The sequence below is a fragment of the Paralichthys olivaceus genome, chromosome 6, assembly GCF_024713975.1.
Source record: "Paralichthys olivaceus isolate ysfri-2021 chromosome 6, ASM2471397v2, whole genome shotgun sequence".
NCBI lineage: Eukaryota > Metazoa > Chordata > Actinopteri > Pleuronectiformes > Paralichthyidae > Paralichthys > Paralichthys olivaceus.
Window position 1 is genome coordinate 22,945,001 of NC_091098.1, and position 19,219 is coordinate 22,964,219.

A 19,219-nucleotide genomic window follows, 5' to 3' on the forward strand; every position below is an offset into this window, starting at 1 on the left:
TATCATTCATTGTTATTGTCTCTTGCAACATCTTTGTTAAAAACTTTAAAAATAAAAATGAAATCAAACTCATTCTCCTCTTTTAAATCTTTCTTAAAGACACGTTGTACTGGTGTCCACCCATCTCATTCTAACTACGTAAAATTGAAATATTATATTAATTGAGAAAAGTCCCCCTATATAAAATCATATGATGCATGATAGATATTATATTTCTCTTTATCACTGTGACACTGAACATTGAGCTCCTCATGCCTGTGTAACTTGTTTGCAATAAACTTTCTGTAAATGTTTGTGTTTTTACATTTTGATATTATTATTAATTGTACTATATTGTGTTTATTGTCCATCTCTTATGTGCATCTGAGGTTTTTCCAATGTGGACCTTGATCCTTGTTGTAATGCAAAGGTGGAAGCGGACTTTAGTTTATCACATGAAAACCACACACAGAGTCAACTTCACTGCAAGGACACTTTAATTTATCAGAAGCAATAAATATTCACATCTCAATTCTCTATTCTTTCAGTACACATTATGCAAACACAAAGGAAAAAATTGAAATCATTTGTTTAAAATAATATCAATAAGTGCACTGACATAAAATCTTTTTTGGGCTTTAATAATTTATATCATAGTAACTCATTCTCTCACCTTCAGTCTGAAATAATAAGAAAATGAAAAGAAGTCAGTATTTCCTTTTGGTCAGCGTCTTCTGTCCCTGTCCCTCTTTTATATGTACATACTTAGTGGCACTTACATGCACGCACCTGAATGCAGACAGGGAGTAGATCATCCCATAGTTATGATGAGAAGCCTATGTATAGTATATTATGTACATTCAGGTTTATACAGTACAATCTATTCAATAAGTGCAGATATATTCATGCAAGAAGAGTCAAAATGGACACAATAAAAAGAAAATGCTAGCCAACACATACCTATAAAATATTCATCTGACATTCATGACTCTCTTCACATCTCTGTAAAAATCCTTCTCATGAGGATTTGGATCTTCTTAAATATCTTCATCAACTTCAGTTGCTTGCTCCGTAGATTTTCTTAACTTTGTCCACACTGATTCATCCTCCTCTCCTGAATCAGGTTATATGTAGAGTTCTCTTGATGATAAATGGCACAGGAGGTAAACCACACCAGTGCTTCATTTCAACTTCAAAAATTGCAGTAGCAAAAGGGACAACACTTTTACGAAGCCCACAGAAAAAGAAAGGAAAATACAGTATATACCTGCAGGCTATGTTACATTCTTGACTCAAGTTCTACTTTTTTTAAGCGAGGAGCCCTCAGCAGGATGCCGAAGCATCAGGAAATATAATAAGAGTTTTCTGAAGGTGGCAGAAGAGGGAGGATTAGAAGAAGGCCATTTCTGACTTAAGACATCACGTGTGCAAAACCACAAAACCTCATGTAAAAGCGTGCTTCTTCAAAACATAGAAAAACACACAATGACTAAATCTGATGACTGCAGATAAGTGAGCACAGTTGCCCTGTATAATTACGAGAGGATGGCATTTTACGAAATCCAGGTCTTATTCCCACAATCAAATTTTTTTTCCTGTACTGGGAGCCTCATCAAAATGAAAAAAAGAAACACAAACTCAGATCCATTCTGAAAGTTCAAGTTTTGGTAATCATACTTTTGGAGAACTTTTGCTCCTGTTTGCTCACAGAACAGAAAAGAAGGAATATTGTCGGTGTCCAAACTCAGTTGAACCTCATTAATTATTTTCAACAATCAATAATACTAATTATTAAAAAGATGAATTCAATGGAAACCATAGTACGATGGAAATAAATCACACTTCACATAATAGAACACCCTCTCGTCATTGTGACAAACCAAGGGGATTTATATGTGCATATACTCTCCATAACCATGTACAAACATCTGCTGATATAATTTATCACTGATAAAAACAATTATTAGACAATATTCATCACTCATAGCAGGTATAATATCAATAAAACAGCAAGAAGCTTCAGAAACATTTAAAATATATTATTGATTGTATCGATAATTCCCATATACCCCACGAGGAATGCATTATAAAGCCAGGGGGCTCCTGTTGACATGTAAGAGACCATTTAAGCAAAAGACTGTCAGGAAACCGTGCACTGGTTTTAAAGTTTAAGACAAAGCAACATATCTGAGGTCTTGTTTAGAAAAAAAGATGCTTGTCAGCAAAGCAGAAACTGCAAAATGGACAGAGACATCATGAAACCAAGGAAATTATTGCAAAGTCAAGGGACATTTTTTTGCAACTCTCTGCTATTTTAATGCCAAACTCCATCGGAATGCATTTGGTGGTTTAGTCTTTATTTACATCCCCATGTAAGCAGCTGGATATATATATATATATATATGTATATATACTGTGTGTATATATATATATGGTCTCTGTGTTTCCAGTGTCACATCATCACATCTCGATACTGTATATGTAAATAGTCTCATACACACTCAACTAGATTTCAGACAATCTAAATAGATATAGATGTAGTTCCATTTTAGATTATATGGCTATAGACTTTTTGGACTTTTGTGTGGAAATGTTGGGGGGGTTGTTCTTGTTGCTGTGCATGTATGTGTGTGTGTGTGTGTTTTTATGTGTTCAGGTTTCAAGGATGTGTGCACGTGTTATCTATCTCTGGCTGTGCTTTTTATCTCCACCTACATATGTGGGAAACGGAGGTGAAAGTAACAGAGACGAAGCAAACTGCGTTTCCGCTTGTCACTAGCGCTGCTGCTGTTGCTTTCTGTCCTGGCAGACTTGGTTCTCGCCCTCGTTCTGCCCACCTCCACCACTCTATCATCTGACCTCTGACGCCTGGGGCCCCACATCCTGCTCACACCACGGTACTTATCCGGTTGATAGGCTTGGATTTGGAGCTGCCCCCTGTACCTGTCGCTCCAGCCCCCTGTACCTGTTGCCCCTGCTGAGGCTGCCCGGGGTGCTGGGGGGGGTGAGGGGAGAGAGGTGTAAGAGGGGTAAGGGGGGACGAAGGGGGGGGTAAAGGGGAGTGCGGTGGGGGAGGGGGGATGGAAGAGAGAGGAGGGTACTGGGGCAGATACGGGGCGACGGACGCTGCGTGATGCGCATTGACGGAGGCGGACGGCAGGTTGTGGGGCAGAGTGCCGAATATGAAGTGTGTTTGATGGGTGGAGTGGCTGGCTGGGTGTGGTGTATGTACGTGTCCGGGGTGGGTTTGGGAGTGTGCGTGGGGGTGCGGGTGGGAGTGAGACAACATTAGTGGAGGTTTGGTGCCAGGGACGCCGACCCCTCTGACAGAGTGTGTGGGCTGCGCGTGGTAAAGGGTAAACTGCGGGTTCTGGGAATGCTGGGAGAGAGGAGAAAGGGGGGGGGGACATCCCACCACCATGTTGGCGTAACGACCCGGCAGCCCATGCTGGGAAAGCTGGGAGAGATGGGCCAGCTGCGGGTGCGGGACGTGCAATGGGCCAAGGGGTGGACGACAGGGTAGTGGGCCTCTGTGTATAGTATGAGGGGCCACACCTTGCAAAGGAGGGTTGACAGTTTGGATGTGGTAGCGATGGTGATGGTAGTAGGGTGGCGGGGGCTGCACGGTGCCCACGTGACAGTATTGTGCGTGCAGCGCCTGGATCTTGGAAGGCCCCCCCTCCAACTGGCACAGAGATGAAGGGGAGTGAGGAGGGGGCCCTCCCGTAGTCAGTGGGGGGACAGGTGCGGGGTAAGGTGGCCCCGGTGGAATAAGGGGCCCTGGTGGTTTGGCGCGTTTGCTGCCGAAAAGAGAGCCCAGGAAGGAGCTGCTGTTGTTGTTGCTGCTGCTGCTGCTGCTCCCCCCAGGGACGCTCCCCGCTCCTGCTCTCTCTGCACTGCTGGAGACTCCCCCAACTCCTGTCCCAGCAGTGGTATGTTGCTGCCCCGGCCCACCCCCCACCCCCGTTCCGGGGCTCAGGATGGGGCGGTGAGGCCGGAAGTCTTCTGTTCCGTAGCAGCCAGGAACGACACCTGGCACTTGATAGCGCTGGTGAGGCTGTGGGCTGCTAATGATGGAGCCCTGGGAGGATAAAGTCATCATCATTCTTTGGAGGACTCAAATAAAGCTCCTATTCCTACTAACATCATCATACACAGGAAATATTTCAGGAGAGGAGAGACATGCTTGGGAAGATGTGAACGCTCACAGCCATGCAAAGGGTGTCAGGTCCGGGACAGATGGACACACGCACATGCATGTACACGTATACACACCATCTCTATGCACACTGTACACACACTGAGCGTGATCAGGAAGATAAAGCACGAGTGAGGGGAAATGTAGGTCTACTAAAGTCTCCATCTAGACTTACTTCCATGGTACTGTCCAGAGAACCAACACTGTTCCTGCGACCACGTTTCCCTGCACCCGACCAGGAAGAATCATGTCAGCAAAGAGCGGAAGGTTGAAATATTTGTTCACATTTATTTCAAAAGATAAGATCTGCATATGCTGTGTCTGAATGTCAGCCAGAAAGAGGAACAGGATGTAGCAATAGAAACAGAGCTCTGATACCCAATTCAACCCAGCTGACAGGAAGGAAATGGAATTTCCCCTGTCTCCGAGGCTCAGTTGTCTCACCTGTCTCCGATAAGTCCCTGAGAGATGAGCTGAGCGCTGTGCGTTTCAGACCCTCACCCACGCTGTCATCGAAACTCGTCCTTCCCAGGGTGCCGTTCACAACATCGCTCTTAACTCCAACACCTCCTCCAACCACACCTCCTGTCAGCAAACTGGGTCGCATCACACCTTTCTGCTTCTCCAACTCCGCTGTGATTAAACGCAGAGGGCACAGGGGAATTTCAAATGGGAGGGAGACACAGCACGCAGAAGAGCATAATCTGACAACAAGAAACACTTGACCAACTTTAATTTTTCTCAAAAACACAACTGAGATGGCACTCAGGTGAGCACACACCTGACAATCCTCTTAAACTGAATAAATAGATAGATAATATATTGATACAGCAGCATAGAGCAAAGTAGCAATAAAACAGATACAAAGAATTCAAATAGCTCAAAATAGAATAAACATAAAATGCACTAAAAACTGACATACTCCCTAATTAATCTGCACCAAATTTCACACACTCAAAGACACCAATCCCATAAATATGCTTGATTGTTTCTCATCAAAATCCATCAATTATTCCCTCGGAAATTGGTAAATCTCACATTGGAATTTTTTGGATTCGTCCCTTTGTTTCATGAAAATATGCTGAGCAGTTTTTGCGTAATCCTGCTGACAAACAAACCATCAAATAAACCAATGGACAAGGGTGACAAACGTAACCTCCTTGGCAGATGTATGATGCCTTCTACAAAGTGCAGTTCACAGTAATCATCAGTAGATGGGGTACTTACACTCGACTCTGTATTTCTCCATCTCCTGCACTTCAGCAACGCTCTCCCTGAGGTCGCTCACAAAGCGGGTGCGATCTTGCTGACTGGGTGCCATGAAGACGATAAGAACTTTCCTCTCCCCTCCCAGGACTGCTGTGGTCAGGCGGATCCCATGAGGGTAGTCTAAGAGACGCAAACGGAGAGAAATATAAGCCTTAACCACCTAGTTGAAATAGTTGAAATGTGCAAAAGGACAAATGGCTTCTTACACGAGTTCTGGAACATGTGCACTTGCATCTCAACCAAAGGGAACGATTGTCTGAAACTATAAGTCACTGAGGTTTTCTTCTTCTGGAAGATTTTGGTCACCTGTTGCACAAGAGAGATTGCATATTTCATACAGAGGCTTTTAGCTGAAATACATGAGTTATGTCAGGATCTGCCATGTCTTAAAAGTGATGGATGTGAGTCTTACCACCAGAAGGTCATTGAAGAGGAAGACCTCTCGCTGGTGCACTCCCGTCCTCTGAGGTCTGTTCGGGTCAGGCACCTCGTAGAGCTGGCAGCAACACACCAGCCTGCGATGGGGAAGGGACAGCACCTACATGGACAAAGAGTTATTTCAATGCAGGTTATACCTCCACATTCTGTTGTCACAACAAACACTAATAGAGGTCATGTCAGGGGTTGGGGACACTCACAGGCTTCTTGCCCACGATGACTCTCTCCACCGCCTGCACTTGGGACACATGGTCATCATTGGTCCGTAGCTCCCATTTCTGTATCCGCTGGTAGATCCCAACCAGCAGGTCCCTGGGTATATCCTGACCATTGTCAACGCCTTGGGTGGAGACGGGGAAAAGGAAATCATCAAAAGAAGTTATTCAGTTTATCTAATGGGGAAAAAAATGTAGTGATATTTAGAAATTTCATACAAGATAAAGCTGGTAAAAACACAAAAATTACACTTGGTGTCTAAATGCATATAAATCCATCAAAAACATATTGACTGTTGAACCTCATTTAGAGTGTTACTCAAAAACCACATTACGTAAAAACGGAATATTAAAATGTTAATATAAATATTAAAAAGGAACTTTAAGTGTTTCATAATCTTAAGTGTCACGTGTGTGAGCACCTCTCAAATTCTTGATGAAATCCTCCAGTTTCATCTTCCTCTCAGCTTTGACGTTGGGACTATACATGTCTGTGTTGAGGAGAATTATGGCAAAGGCCAAGATGAAGATGGTGTCCGGGTTCTGGAACTGCCGAACCAGGGTGGGATTACACACACAATATCTCTGACTGCATATGAGACAGAAAGGACAAGTTCAAACATGACATTTTTCATACGTCAGCCATAGTGACAGAAATAATCTTCGGCTTCTCTAGAGTAAATCCATCGTGTTCAACACAGACCAACCTGAAAGCCTCAATGAGCCTCTCCACTTTCTGGGCTTCACCCTGAACTTTAATCTGAGCCTGGAATTTCCTTAGAGCGTCATCCAGGTCCATACCTGAGAAGTCCATCTCATCCACCACACAGCTGAAAAACACACAGCAGAGGTCACAGTCACACCTCCCCTACTCCACCCCCTGTCGACAATCAAGCATCCTCAATCTGAGTTTGGACTAAATTCTCATACTCACTCTAAAACATCTTTGTTAAATTGTTTCTGCCGGTTCCCCAGAAACTCTCCTATCATCTGCCTGCTCAGGCCCTTCCTTTCTAGGATAAAGCGAGCAATCCCCACTGGAGTGTCAGAGACAAACCCTCTTTCAATCAGGTACTGTATCCCTTTCTCTGGCTTCCTATCAAGGCAACACAAAAAACAGTTTCATTAGTTTGACTGCAATCCGATCGAAACATCTACTCGTGGGTTCTTTTGCTGTTCAGTGCCACATCTTACTTGTTGAAGAGGTTGAGGCCTATGCGGTACTGGCGCCTCTGCACCACATCGCTGTTGAAGGGCGGAGAGTCCCAGCTGTGGCGGCTCTCTCTCTGGTACGTCTGCTTGCCCAGAGGAGGTAAAGGCTCCCGCAGGCTGTCCTGAGATGAGGAGCCTGAGCTGCAGTTGACCGTCTCGTTGGAGTTGGTGGTGGAGTTGAGTGAGTCATTGTCTCCGTCTGAGCAGCATGGCTGCTCCAGGCCTCCAGGGGGCAGAGCTGTAGAGGAGGAGGAGGAGAGTGGGGTGGTGGGCGGCTGCTGCGGCGAGGAGGAGGATGAAGGTGTGTCTGAGTACTGATGGTGGTGGATAGGATGGTGGTGATGGTGGTGGTGGGGGGTCACCTGGTGAGGGATATGTGTTGGTATGGGTCTGCTGGGAGCCCGTGTCTGACCCTGGGCAGCTGCAGTGGAGGCCTGGCGGGCGCCGGTGTTGGGGGAGTGTTTGAGGGTTCCCTGAGGGGAGCCAGCTCCCACACCAGGCTCCTGCTCGAAGACCAGCTGTCTGCTCAGAGAGCCTCGGTCTGAACGGTCACTCATGTCCACTGAGCTGTCGCTGGGCGGCTCAATAGTGAGGAGAGGCAGATGTGCGCCCCTCAGACGATAGTCCCTGCACTCTGTGCATGGGGTGCTACGCCGGCTGTTACTGCTACCCCCTCCCTCTGTGTCCCTGCTGTCCTCACGCCCTCCAACACCACCACCGGGGCCCCAGTACTCTGTGTCTGTGCTGCTGGGTGCCCGGTCGAGGGACAGGGGTGACGACGGCATCCCATCATCCATGTATAAGGTGACATCACTGTACGAAGTGGCCGTGCTGTCTCCGTGCATACTGAGTCCTCCTCCAGCTCCCCTGGCTCTTTCTCCCAGACCTCTCTGGGAGGATGGATTGCTGCTACTGCTCCACACACACTCGCCAAAGTCCTCGCTTATACCTCCTCCCTCCCTGCTGCCCTCCTGGGAGTCATCGCGACCCGCGCGGCAGGTAAGGGCGTCGTCTATCGAGTCAGCTAAGGACTTGACCTAGAAGAAAAGACAAAGCGGAACCGAACTTAGCAGGACTGAATACACACATCCCGTTCCTTCCTATTTCAGAGCCTCCAGTCAGAAAGAAAACTTCAGTACACTGGTTATATGTTATATGTATGTTTTTTTGTTTGTTGGTTAACAACAGTGTACACAAATAAATGGAGGGATTACCATGAAACTTGGTGAAAGGATGTGATATAGGTCAAGAGAGAATCCAATAACATTTGGTGCAGATCCCAGAATAGGGCTTTCGTTGACACTTTTACAGATTTTCCAGCAGAGAATAATGAATGGATCTAGATAAATACTATCAGGCATATTTAGGAGATTGTGTCCAATGTAGTGCTGCTTGACTGAATTTAAGGGGACTTGGTGGAGGTGTGCGCTCTACTAAGTGCTATTCTAGTTTCTTCTGTGTCTGTTTTTCTATATGAATAACTTTAAGATATTCATTGTAACTAAATGAACTTAAGCTTGTTTTTTACAACACACAACAAAGAACAGAGGTGCCCTCACAGTGTTACCTGTTTGGAGAAGGAGTCCTCTAAGTTGGTGTATTCCCCTGTGCGGTCTGTGTCGGGGGAATGAGGAGGCCCGATGGCCACGCTGTGGGTGAAGTTGGTCTGTGTCTGGGCCTGCTGCTGAGGCTGCCGCTCATCAAACGAATACTGCAGTCTCATGTTGGAGAGGATGATGCGACGGGTCATGCGGCTCTCTGACGCGGAGCTTCTGAGGCGCTCAAAGTTCTTGTTCATGCGATACTGTCTGAAGGCCGTCTGAATGGTCCTTGCTGCTCGGCGACTTACGAAGGAGCCACCGTACTTTCTCTCCAGCATCTCCACCTGGCAGAGGGTGAGGAGAAGAGACCAAGGATGAACTCACATCAAATATGCACTGTCTGTATATTCACTCTCTACATGGTGTTTGGTGCTCATGGCTTCTAGGAAACACAAACATTTGGGACATTTATCCTCAGACCAACAGAGCATGGATACCTTCTTATCCTGCAGATCTGTTGAGAGTTCATAACTGTCTGATAGGGCCTTGCATCTCTTGTTCTCCTCCTCCTCTTGCTTGCGGAGGGCCAGACTTGCAGGTTGGTGGCGTGTCCGTAGCGCCCAGGCCAAGCTGGCTGAGCTGGAGGTGGCCACGCACGAAGGGCCCCGGGTTCCAGGGGGTACGCTGCTGCCTCCGCCGCTGTCACTGTAGCGCTCTGAGCCACGCAGGTAGGGTGTCTGGCCGAAAGAGCTGTCTTTGTGGGTGCCCGTCTCCGGACACTGGGACTCCCCTTCCACACTGAGAAAGAGTAGAAGGCATTAGAATGGGTCAGTGCCCAAAAGTTACACCAAACTTGAGCGTTAAGCGCAAACTAGTGAATAAATGAGAGAGCAGGTTTGGACATAAGGACTTACATGTAGACTCTAGAGCGACGTGGGACTAACCATCTCTTAGTGGAACTCATGATGAACTTGTATCACTGGTAAATCAAGGCAGTGTCAAATCCTGACAACATTCCCTGTGTATACTAAAGGTGATCCAACAGAGAGGCCTCTGCTCTTTATCTCCTTCCTTTAATGAGTTCAGAGGATGAGTTAATGTGCTACTACGTTCAGCCAAGCCTTGTCTTGTTTATGCCTCTGTGTCTTTTACTGCTTATTCCCTCCTCCTCCAAGAAATGCAGCAGTGACAGCACATTTTGAGGAATCATCAGTCACCAAAACACAAACCTCCACTGCCACATACCAGCAACAGCATACTGACTGGAAAAACCAGGTTGTTTCTGTCAGCAGCAGGTGTAGAACAGCTTGCTATTAAATACCATGAGACATGACACATGCATTTAACATCTCCTCCCAGAGTCACTTTCACTCAGGCTGTCACAGAGGCAGACAAAAACAGAGCAGACACAAGATTTGCAACCAGTGTGGTTTGTCTGGATACAAACTGGAGCGATCCTAACTGCAGTCAGCGAAGCAATAGTCACAGAACATATCCAGATTCAGGGAAGTCCACGCAGAAATCCTGTTGTGACCCACAAAATCCAGCCGAAACAAAAAGTCAGTGAGTGTGTGGGAGAATAACTTTATAGTCACATGCTCCGCCTGTATTTCCTGCTTGTGTTAGCCACACCCCCTTCTGTCAGCTGTGTTCTGTCCCATAATAAGGCAGAGAGGAGGGAGCCAGGGTCAGGGATGTGAGGGGGCGTTTGATTCTGCATAGATGACATAAAAAGAATATCCGCTCCCCTCCCTCCATGAGTTGTCACTGTTCCACCAGAAGTTTCCTGTGTTGGACTTTTGTCGTTCAAAATAATTCAGGAAAAGCCTTCTAAGGGAACATGGAAATATCTTGTAGGAATTTTAATTGCTTACAGTTTTTATCTTGCATATAATACAACTGCAATACAAACACCACAGTCACTTCCCTGAGAGGAAGATATACAATACAGCGTCTTTCGGCAGGACATCCTGTGCCCAGCAACACATGACCTGGCTAAATGATTGTTGAGTCCAACAATAACACTGAGGATAACTTCCATTATGTTGCATAAGCCCAGAGATACAATTACACAACTCTGACACCTACAGGAGAGTGCACATCACCACAGCTGAGCTAGGTTTTAAATATTCAACAGCAAACCCACATATTGATATTTTAAGTATTCGCAAGAAATCCATCACAACATTAACAAGTTGTGATTTGTTTCCTTTCAAAGCAAAATCAATTACAAGCAACAAGTCATTTTGCACAACTCTCAACATCTCTCCCTAATTTTTTTTCCCTGTGCAGTATCATTTATCATTCCTCCTCCTCTGCTCCTTAAATAGAGAAACTGAGAAGAGGGAGGGGGTTGCTTGGTGACGGTTGCTGTGGGACCTCTGTGGGCGGTGAGGCAGTTGTTAGGATGAGAAGCGTAGTTGCCATGACGATGTATTGACTGTTATCACCATTGAGGTGGGTGTTGAAGATGCTCCACAGGTTGTGAATGACAGAATGCATAATACTTGTGAAAACAGTTAAAAAACAAAATGTATTCACGCGGAAGCAGCCACACAAATACTGTGTAGTCTAAAGCATAGTTTGTTTTAACAGCAGAGGCCTGAATTAACCATCTTACTCTTTAATTATTGTTTTAATTTAATGGTGTGAAAAGAATATTCTACTTCAGAGCTGCTTGAAACGGCTCCTTTTAAGGAATGGAAACTATCCACAGGGGTGCTGCAGCGCAGTGCCAACAGGTAGATGCTGCAGGCAGCGACACAGCCCCAACGTTCTGTCATTCACATCAGCAGGCACAGATGGTATTTTCATTCAACTGAGTCACAGAAACCCAAAATACATGCAACACAGCATGAGGGAGCCACAAGCCTGTTTTTTTTTTTTAAATTAATTTGTTGTGAAGAAATATATAACTGCCTTTATCTCTACATCGTCCTGCAGCTGTCACATCTCATACAGACGGAAATACGTCAAACACATCATTGAATATATTTTGAGAAGTGATCCTTGTTCACGCACATTGTGTACTTCAAAAAAGCTTCATAATGAATTATCCTATTCATTGTTAGTGTTGTTAGTAAGTCACTGGTTTATTAAAAAGGAAAAAGTACTGACAGGGCAGGGGCACCTTAGGCCCCCCTGGCTCCACCCCTGGATCCACCCCTGTTATATAATTAATATAGTCATCGCAGTGATTTCTTCTGATCACCTTGAGAAAGATTTTCACAATGAGAGAAGCCCATTAACACTCTCCAGGTTTTGTGAAATATAAATGACTTCTGTTCAGCATTGATTTATTTGTTTCCTGCAACACAAACACGTACAAGGACGCAAACGAGACTTTCGTTTGGTTTTGTCCGTTGCCACAGCCAGGCAGTGATGAAGTGGTGAAACAAGGTGAGGACGATATCAAGTAAAAAACAAAAAGTTTGTTGTATAAAACATGAGTGCGGCCATATCGCAGCTGACATCTGCACCTCATTATTTATGTAGGAAACCCTGTATTCTGGTTACAGAGCCAGAGACTGGCTCACTCTGGAGGCCGCCTCGTAAAAAAAGACGCCAGAGTTTCACTACCTGCAGCCATTTAATTGGAGCTGGAGCAGATGGTTGGAATGTAATAAACAGAAAAGTGATCACTGATGGAGGTAAAGGAATTGAGGACACACAGAGAAACTGCAAGAGAAACTCAAATGGGCGTGTGTGCAGTAAATTACAATGTCAACTAACCCAGACTCCTGCACCCCCCCCCCCTGCTCATACAATATTGATGTGCTGTGTGTGTTTGTGTGTGTGTGCAAGTATGAAAGAGCAGCAGTAGGTCTGACTGTGTCAATCGAACCCGCAGCAGGATGTGGAGACTGGGGGATTAACCTCTCGGCTGCCTGCCATGGAGATGCCAATAATTGCATCGATCTGTCTGTTTACTCGTTTCCACCTGAGCGATGACTCAGTGGAGTTATCGTCCACCGTTCTCATTCCATCTCTAACATTCGTGTCAATTTTGTTCCAAAGCTTATTATCAAACACACAGAACCCCTGTGACTCAAATGTGAACTATGAATAATAAAGGGGGCCGAGAGGCCTTCAGCAACATTGCTTTGGTGAAGCGTGATCTGATATTTACCGTCATGTCATGGGAAAAAAGATTGAAACACAAACTTCGAAATGTTCTCTACTACCGGAACAGTGTGTGATTTGTCACACGTGATCCCACTCTTTCAAAGGGCCAAACTGAAAGGAGACAATCAGAATCATTCATGGGTCAGATTCCTCAGCCGCCAACACTTCGAGAGCCACTTCACTGTCTCAAGCTGTGAGCCACCAATCACACACACACACACACACACACTGTTCACTTCTTGGACTTTCCAGCACACCCAGACTCGGTGGATTCGTCAGCAGAAGATGCGATTTTATCTTAAGTAGTGAGATAACATTTAGAAGTCTTGCATAACCGCAGCGTTTGAAGAGTGACAGAGTGATGCAGCTGGAAATTCGGCAGCGTTTTGCAAGCACACACTTATCAGATGATCTCATCTCTGACATTTCATCTCTGACAATGAAGCAGAAAAGATTGAAGAGATAAAGTTTTGTCAGTTGGATCAACTTTCCTTTAAAATAATTACTTCTCCTTCCTCATTCCTCAGCAAAGTGATGGTTTGTATTTGACATCAGCTGCAACTACTTTTTGAGACAGTTCTCAGTGTGAAACTGCATAAATTGGATGGTTTTTTTTCCAACTGACTCCGGGTAAAGCTATATGGCTGATTTGGCCTCTTCGGAGATTTGACCCAAATCTAAAATCACGCTAAAGCGGACAAATCCTCCTAAAGGACATTCAAACTAACACGACAAACTTTCGCAGCAGTTAGTATTTTTAACTAATGTACTTAGGAGGTAAGAAGTGATTCTCTATAGGCTGTGTGCATTGTCATTTTGACACCCATGACAGTTCTTTCCTCCTTTCATCACCATTCAACTGTCAGTTTCATACAGAATAAATTTTCTCTAATAAACAAATCATGAAAACATGTTATACAAGCTGTCTCTGGTGATTCAGTTACACTATTACCTACACACAGCACAACGACTGTAGTTAATATACGAGACAAACCATTTTAAAAGTGAAAGAAAAGTGGAAAATAAGTTTCTTACCACGGTGCTACTGTCAGAGAAAGGTCCCACACTAACTGGAGCAGCGTAATAAAAACACACCCCCTCTCTCTCTCCCTCTCTCTCTCCCTTTCTGACTCGCTCTCACACACATTCACTTTCACATGGCTCTTGTTCGCCCCACAAAGCCGTGCAGGCTACATTCTTGACAGTCTTTTGACAGCTATGCTCCGTCCCTCCACCCTCCGTCCCTCCACCCTCCCTGCACATCAAAGACACATGCATAGTCACTTTTGTTACACAACACCAGAGCAAGTGAAAACACGACAGAACAGGTAACGACAAAAAGACATCGATGTGAATTATTTATTGAAAACAGTGGATGAGATTATTATCAGAAGTGCACATTGTTTCCTCTTTTATCTTTTGGGCAGCTGTGGCTCAGGGGTTAGAGCGGTCGTCCTCTAACCAGAAGGTTGGTGGTCTGATCCCCAGTCTTCACCAGTCCGTGTGCCGAAGTGTCCTCGGGCAAGATACTGAAACCAATATTGCCCCTTCTCATAGAGAAAGTGCACTGTGTGAATGTAAAGTGCTTTGAGTGGTCATCGGAGAGAGACCATTTTAATATGAATACAGGGCCTCTCATTGGTTAACCTTGATGGACTGATTGCATAAATACAGTTGAAAGCAAAGACACATGGGTAATCTACTGAAGCAGCTGAGATGGATGACATAGCAGTAACATAAGAATCTAAATGTTAGAAAATATTGTCAAATAATTATCTTCTGTGATAAATATACATATTCTAAATTGGATGTAAATCAAAGTTCTCTGAGGTTTACTAGCTCGGGTTGCTGCAGTGAAGCCTCTGCAGACAAAAAATGTGCTGAGAATTTGAATCTTGCGTGATTTACATTCGAATGAAAGATTGAATGCCCTTGTGTGAAATTACAATTTTTGGATACAAAACCAGAAGTTTGAGATACAAGGTTTTTCAACAATTACAGCAATATGCTAATCAGATTAGCAACTATAATGGGGTCTGTACTGGGTGTTCTGCAGGAGAGAGCATTGGCGTTCAAGGATTATGTGCAACACATCAATATATCACTGAAAATAGATTTTCTATAATTAATTTTTGTGTGTGGAATGAGTACATTGTGCTGGAGGTGCATACGAAGTGAGGCGGGTGTTAACGAGCAGCATTCCACCATGACTGGAACTGGACAGAACAATTACTTCGACAAATATTTCACCTTGAGACATTTTAAAAGAAAGAAATGAAGTGTCCCTGGGAACCAGAGATCTTTATTTAGTTCTGAATTAAGTCAACGAGATTAATTTATTTAAGATCAAGAATAAACACGATAACAGATGAGATGTGTAGGAACAGTCAAAATGAACATGTGAAACAGACTGCATACATTTACGTCATACAGGAGGCGGGCTGCTCTGGTGATGAATAATGGCCATAGGGACAGGACTGTAGGGAAATGTGCACAGATAACAAACTGTGACTGCTGAGCACATCCAAACTGACACGACTAAACTCGTGGATCCATGATAAGCATGAGTGTGACAGTAATGAGCAGACATAGGTTATGCATTGTGACAGCTTGAAGAAAGAAACTGCACAGAAGACAGAGAGAAGACAATAACAAGAACCCACAAAATATAAATTATTGCAGAAAATCATGTGATGGATAAATCCGTGACAGCACAAATATAAACACAACACGACTAGTTGCATGCATCTCTTTTTTTCCCCTGCTGCAAGAGCAGTTATCGGTACACAGTGAGGTCTCCGTTTTTCTGGCAGCATAAAACTGTGATCGTCTTTTTCACAGGTAAATGGGCGAGTTAGTGAGCGGTCAGTCACACCTCGGCTCAGCGAGAGGAGGGGCTGCTGCAGCCTGAGGCAGAGCAGCAGAACTGATGGGCACGCTCATCCTCACCCTCCTCTCTTGGAAAGCAACACGGGACAAGTGAAAACACAGAAATATCCACAGGAAAGCAGACAGGCAGGACGAGACGGAGAAAAAGAAAAGACAGAGAGCGAAAAACAGCATGAGACACAAATAAGCAGAAAGCAAACACTGTAGGTACACACACTAGAAAAGAATAGAGCGGGCAGCTTTATTAAAAACACTGGGAGTATATGGACATGAAGGTGGTCTATCATGCCATTAGATGGCAGTGTTGCGGCATCATGCACTGATGTGTCATCAGGTGACAGATGAGGGAGAGAGGAGGGAGAGAATTCAGCAGGTTCACATGTGACTCAGTCCACCTCGGTCCCACAGCGCACTGAAGATAACTGCTCGCTCTCACTCTCTCTGAGGAGCGCTGTGTTTATCTAAGGTTGTGGAGGAGCCCAACTCCAGCTCTGAAGGCCCTGTCCCAATTCCTCTCCCATAGCCCCGACCCCTGGATAAGAAGGGACCTTCTCTGGGAGAGGGCTACAAAATCTTCCCAAGGAATTGGGACACCACTCGCTGCCTCATCAGCAACCAACGTTCTTACAGTGACAAACAACATCAACTTACAACTGTTATCAAACATCAATATAATATAATGTGATATTTGAATGTGTTTGTCCTGTTCATACAAACTTCTGCCCCACACTGTAAACGTTACAACATCAGTGGGGACGTTTTTTCTTCATATGTGGGACACGGGAGAAACAAATGTTTCTCTTTAATCTCACTCAGAACATTTAATGTCGTGAACAGCGATTCTCCTAAAAACTTAAATTTATCAGTATTTTACCCACAGCGCTCGCCATGTTGATTCTATTCGTCCGTTTGTAAAGCAAATGCTAATATCGGTTTGAGGGCGAGACAGTCACTACCCTACATCACATAGAGAGATGGGACAACACTACTTCACCGCCACGTGCAAAACGAAGGGGAAGGGCCAAGTGGCACGGCTGAGGTAGACACCTGGGAGAAGTAAGAGGCCGAAGCACAGGCTCTTAACAGGGGGTGAGGGGGGTGCAGGAGGTGAGGCAGACACACAAGGATGCAAAGGAAGTGATGGTGACGATGGACAGTGCACTGCTTGAGGGAGAGCTGGAGGTCGTTGACAGGCTGTGGGAGAGTTGCAAGGCTTCTAATGGGGTTTTTCATGTATCTTTATCGTGTCGTACTCACTGCACTCAGGCCCCGCGGCAGCCCTTACCTGTCCTGCTGTAAGCTTTGGTCAGTGGAGGGGCAGCAGTACTGATGGAGACTGACGAAGCTGTGAACAGTCAGACTGGCAGGGAACAGAGCGGCATGGGCAGCTGTGGGAGTGGTGGGCGCCGAGGTGGGCTGCCCTGAGATAGACGGTGGCCGGACACTGACGAGAGGGACCAGACACAGAGACAGACGTGGAGAAAGCAGAGAGACAAGACACACAAACAGTCAGAGCCAAAGCAGAAAGAATGACAGAAAGAAAGAAAGAAAGAAAGAGAGAGAGAGAGAATGAACATTGATTTGATGCTGCACATTGATAGAGAATAAGGAATGGCACATTTAATAGGACAAAAGGTAGATGTGCGACGATTTGAGGCAACAGCAGGGTTCAACAAGAGTTTGAAAAACCACACTAAGATTGTGCAAAGCTGTTAAATAGGAGTTTTGTTCATGAAACTCCAACCACATGAAGAGTTAACTGTGGATCAGCCTGTATGAAAATGGGAAAAGCACTTTCTATAATGCATGCAAAAGTGCACATATAACAAAAAAGCCTTTCTGCTGCCCCTCTACTTTGGCAGGAATTAAAGATGTTCCATCTGCAGATTGCGAGCGAGCAGTTGAAGAGCGAGCAGTGGTTGAGATTAGCATGTAAATGGCTGGTTCCTCACCGGGGCCAGCAGCTGTCAAGGACACGCAGTTCCTGTCATTTTAGCATGGAAACACTTTCAAGCCCACTTTTACACAGCGTGCTCGGGGAGGCGTCGTGACGAAGGCAGGAGAGGCTGCGACACTTAGGTGACGTGCTGCAGTTTGGCTGCTTGTTTCATAACCAGTGGTGGAAGCTGATGTGAGGATTTAAGAATTTGTGATTCGTGAACTGTCTATTTAAAAATAATTCACTGATCCACACCGATGAACTGGGACATACGCTGCAAACTGTAGTTTATTTTGAGCAAAAACCCATTAAAATGTATTTTAATGTGGCCCTGTAACTGCTGGGTGTGTAAATATGCATTTAGTTTAGTAAACTGGAATGCAACAGTGGAGCAAATACCTCCAGTCAGTCTCCTAATGAATCCACATTTTAATCAGTTAGTTATTTGGATTTACACACGCTCATAGATATCAGTCAACTAAATGTGCTTCATCAAGATCCTCAAATTATTTACTGGGGAATTGGTGGAAATGTAAAAAATGTGACAGAATATCCTGGACCTGCCGTCTATTTCTCCTCTTTCTTGGCCCGTGTTGCACCAATTTTCATGAAAATCCGTTATGTGGTTTTTGCGTAATCCTGCTTACAAACAAACTAACTAACTAAAAAACCAACCAACAAACAAACTGCTAATTACTGTGAACAGTAAGACAGGGAAGCAAATATAGGAGTACTGAAAGATGTACAAAGGCGCTGCTATTTTTAAAATCTCTCTTTCTAAAAGCTCTGTTAGAATGTGAAGACTCGGGTCTAACACACAGAATGAAGCTGTTAGGAACCAGAGGAGAAGGTGACGTTAAAACTGAGAGTGTTTAAGGATATAATCACGTAGGCGAAGCGCTCGTTTGCTTAGTGCAGATGATAAAAAGTTCCAGTTTAATGGGAGTACGGGACTTTTTTTTAACAGCAGAGCTTCTTGTTCATTCCTCTTTATAAAGACACAGAGGTTACATGTCTCGATCAGATGAGTTTCAAGGTTGATTGTAAAAACCAAGCTTTGATGGAGCCAAACATCCTGACAAGATGTGACGTGGTAATTTCACTCTTATACTGTGGCACGGAGAGAGAGAGAGAGAGAGAGGGAATATTCTGAACCTGCTGACCCGCTCAGCTTTGGATGGAGATGTGGAGAGAGGCAGAGGTGCCGTTATGTAAGCTAGAGCCTTGCTTATACACACTGTGGGATTTTTGCACTGCCAAGATTTGTATTTTAGCAGCAGTAACCGATGCCTTCTGTTGGAGAAGTTCCCCAGTGTGGCAAGTGTTGAAAAGCTCATCTAGGATCTGAAATCTGCTTCATGAGCAGTTATGCCTGAATCCCCGGGTGCCATAAAGCACATGTACGCACGCTTGC

At 44.9% G+C, this 19,219-nt stretch overlaps 1 protein-coding gene across 5 annotated transcripts in view; it reads right to left on the reverse strand.

Annotated features, from left to right (window-relative positions):
* Positions 1-458: 458 nt before the first annotated feature.
* Positions 459-19,219, reverse strand: part of iqsec2b (IQ motif and Sec7 domain ArfGEF 2b) — a 28,100-nt gene continuing 9,339 nt past the window's right edge. The window contains exons 2-15 of one of the 5 annotated variants that reach the window (XM_069527300.1): positions 17,152-17,310; positions 9,350-9,650; positions 8,879-9,196; positions 7,294-8,348; positions 7,034-7,195; positions 6,807-6,929; positions 6,522-6,688; positions 6,085-6,224; positions 5,859-5,984; positions 5,653-5,752; positions 5,405-5,566; positions 4,622-4,810; positions 4,353-4,402; positions 459-4,060 (exon numbers count right to left, since the gene is read on the reverse strand). In XM_069527300.1, the coding sequence (XP_069383401.1) occupies positions 2,867-4,060; positions 4,353-4,402; positions 4,622-4,810; positions 5,405-5,566; positions 5,653-5,752; positions 5,859-5,984; positions 6,085-6,224; positions 6,522-6,688; positions 6,807-6,929; positions 7,034-7,195; positions 7,294-8,348; positions 8,879-9,196; positions 9,350-9,650; positions 17,152-17,310 (4,246 nt within the window). In that variant the 3' untranslated portion in view covers positions 459-2,866. Of the gene's footprint in view, positions 4,061-4,352; positions 4,403-4,621; positions 4,811-5,404; positions 5,567-5,652; positions 5,753-5,858; positions 5,985-6,084; positions 6,225-6,521; positions 6,689-6,806; positions 6,930-7,033; positions 7,196-7,293; positions 8,349-8,878; positions 9,197-9,349; positions 9,651-9,766; positions 10,469-14,012; positions 14,137-17,151; positions 17,311-19,219 lie in introns of those variants that run through there. The other 4 variants (XM_069527302.1, XM_020096077.2, XM_069527301.1 and 1 more) reach the window with 4 other exon arrangements.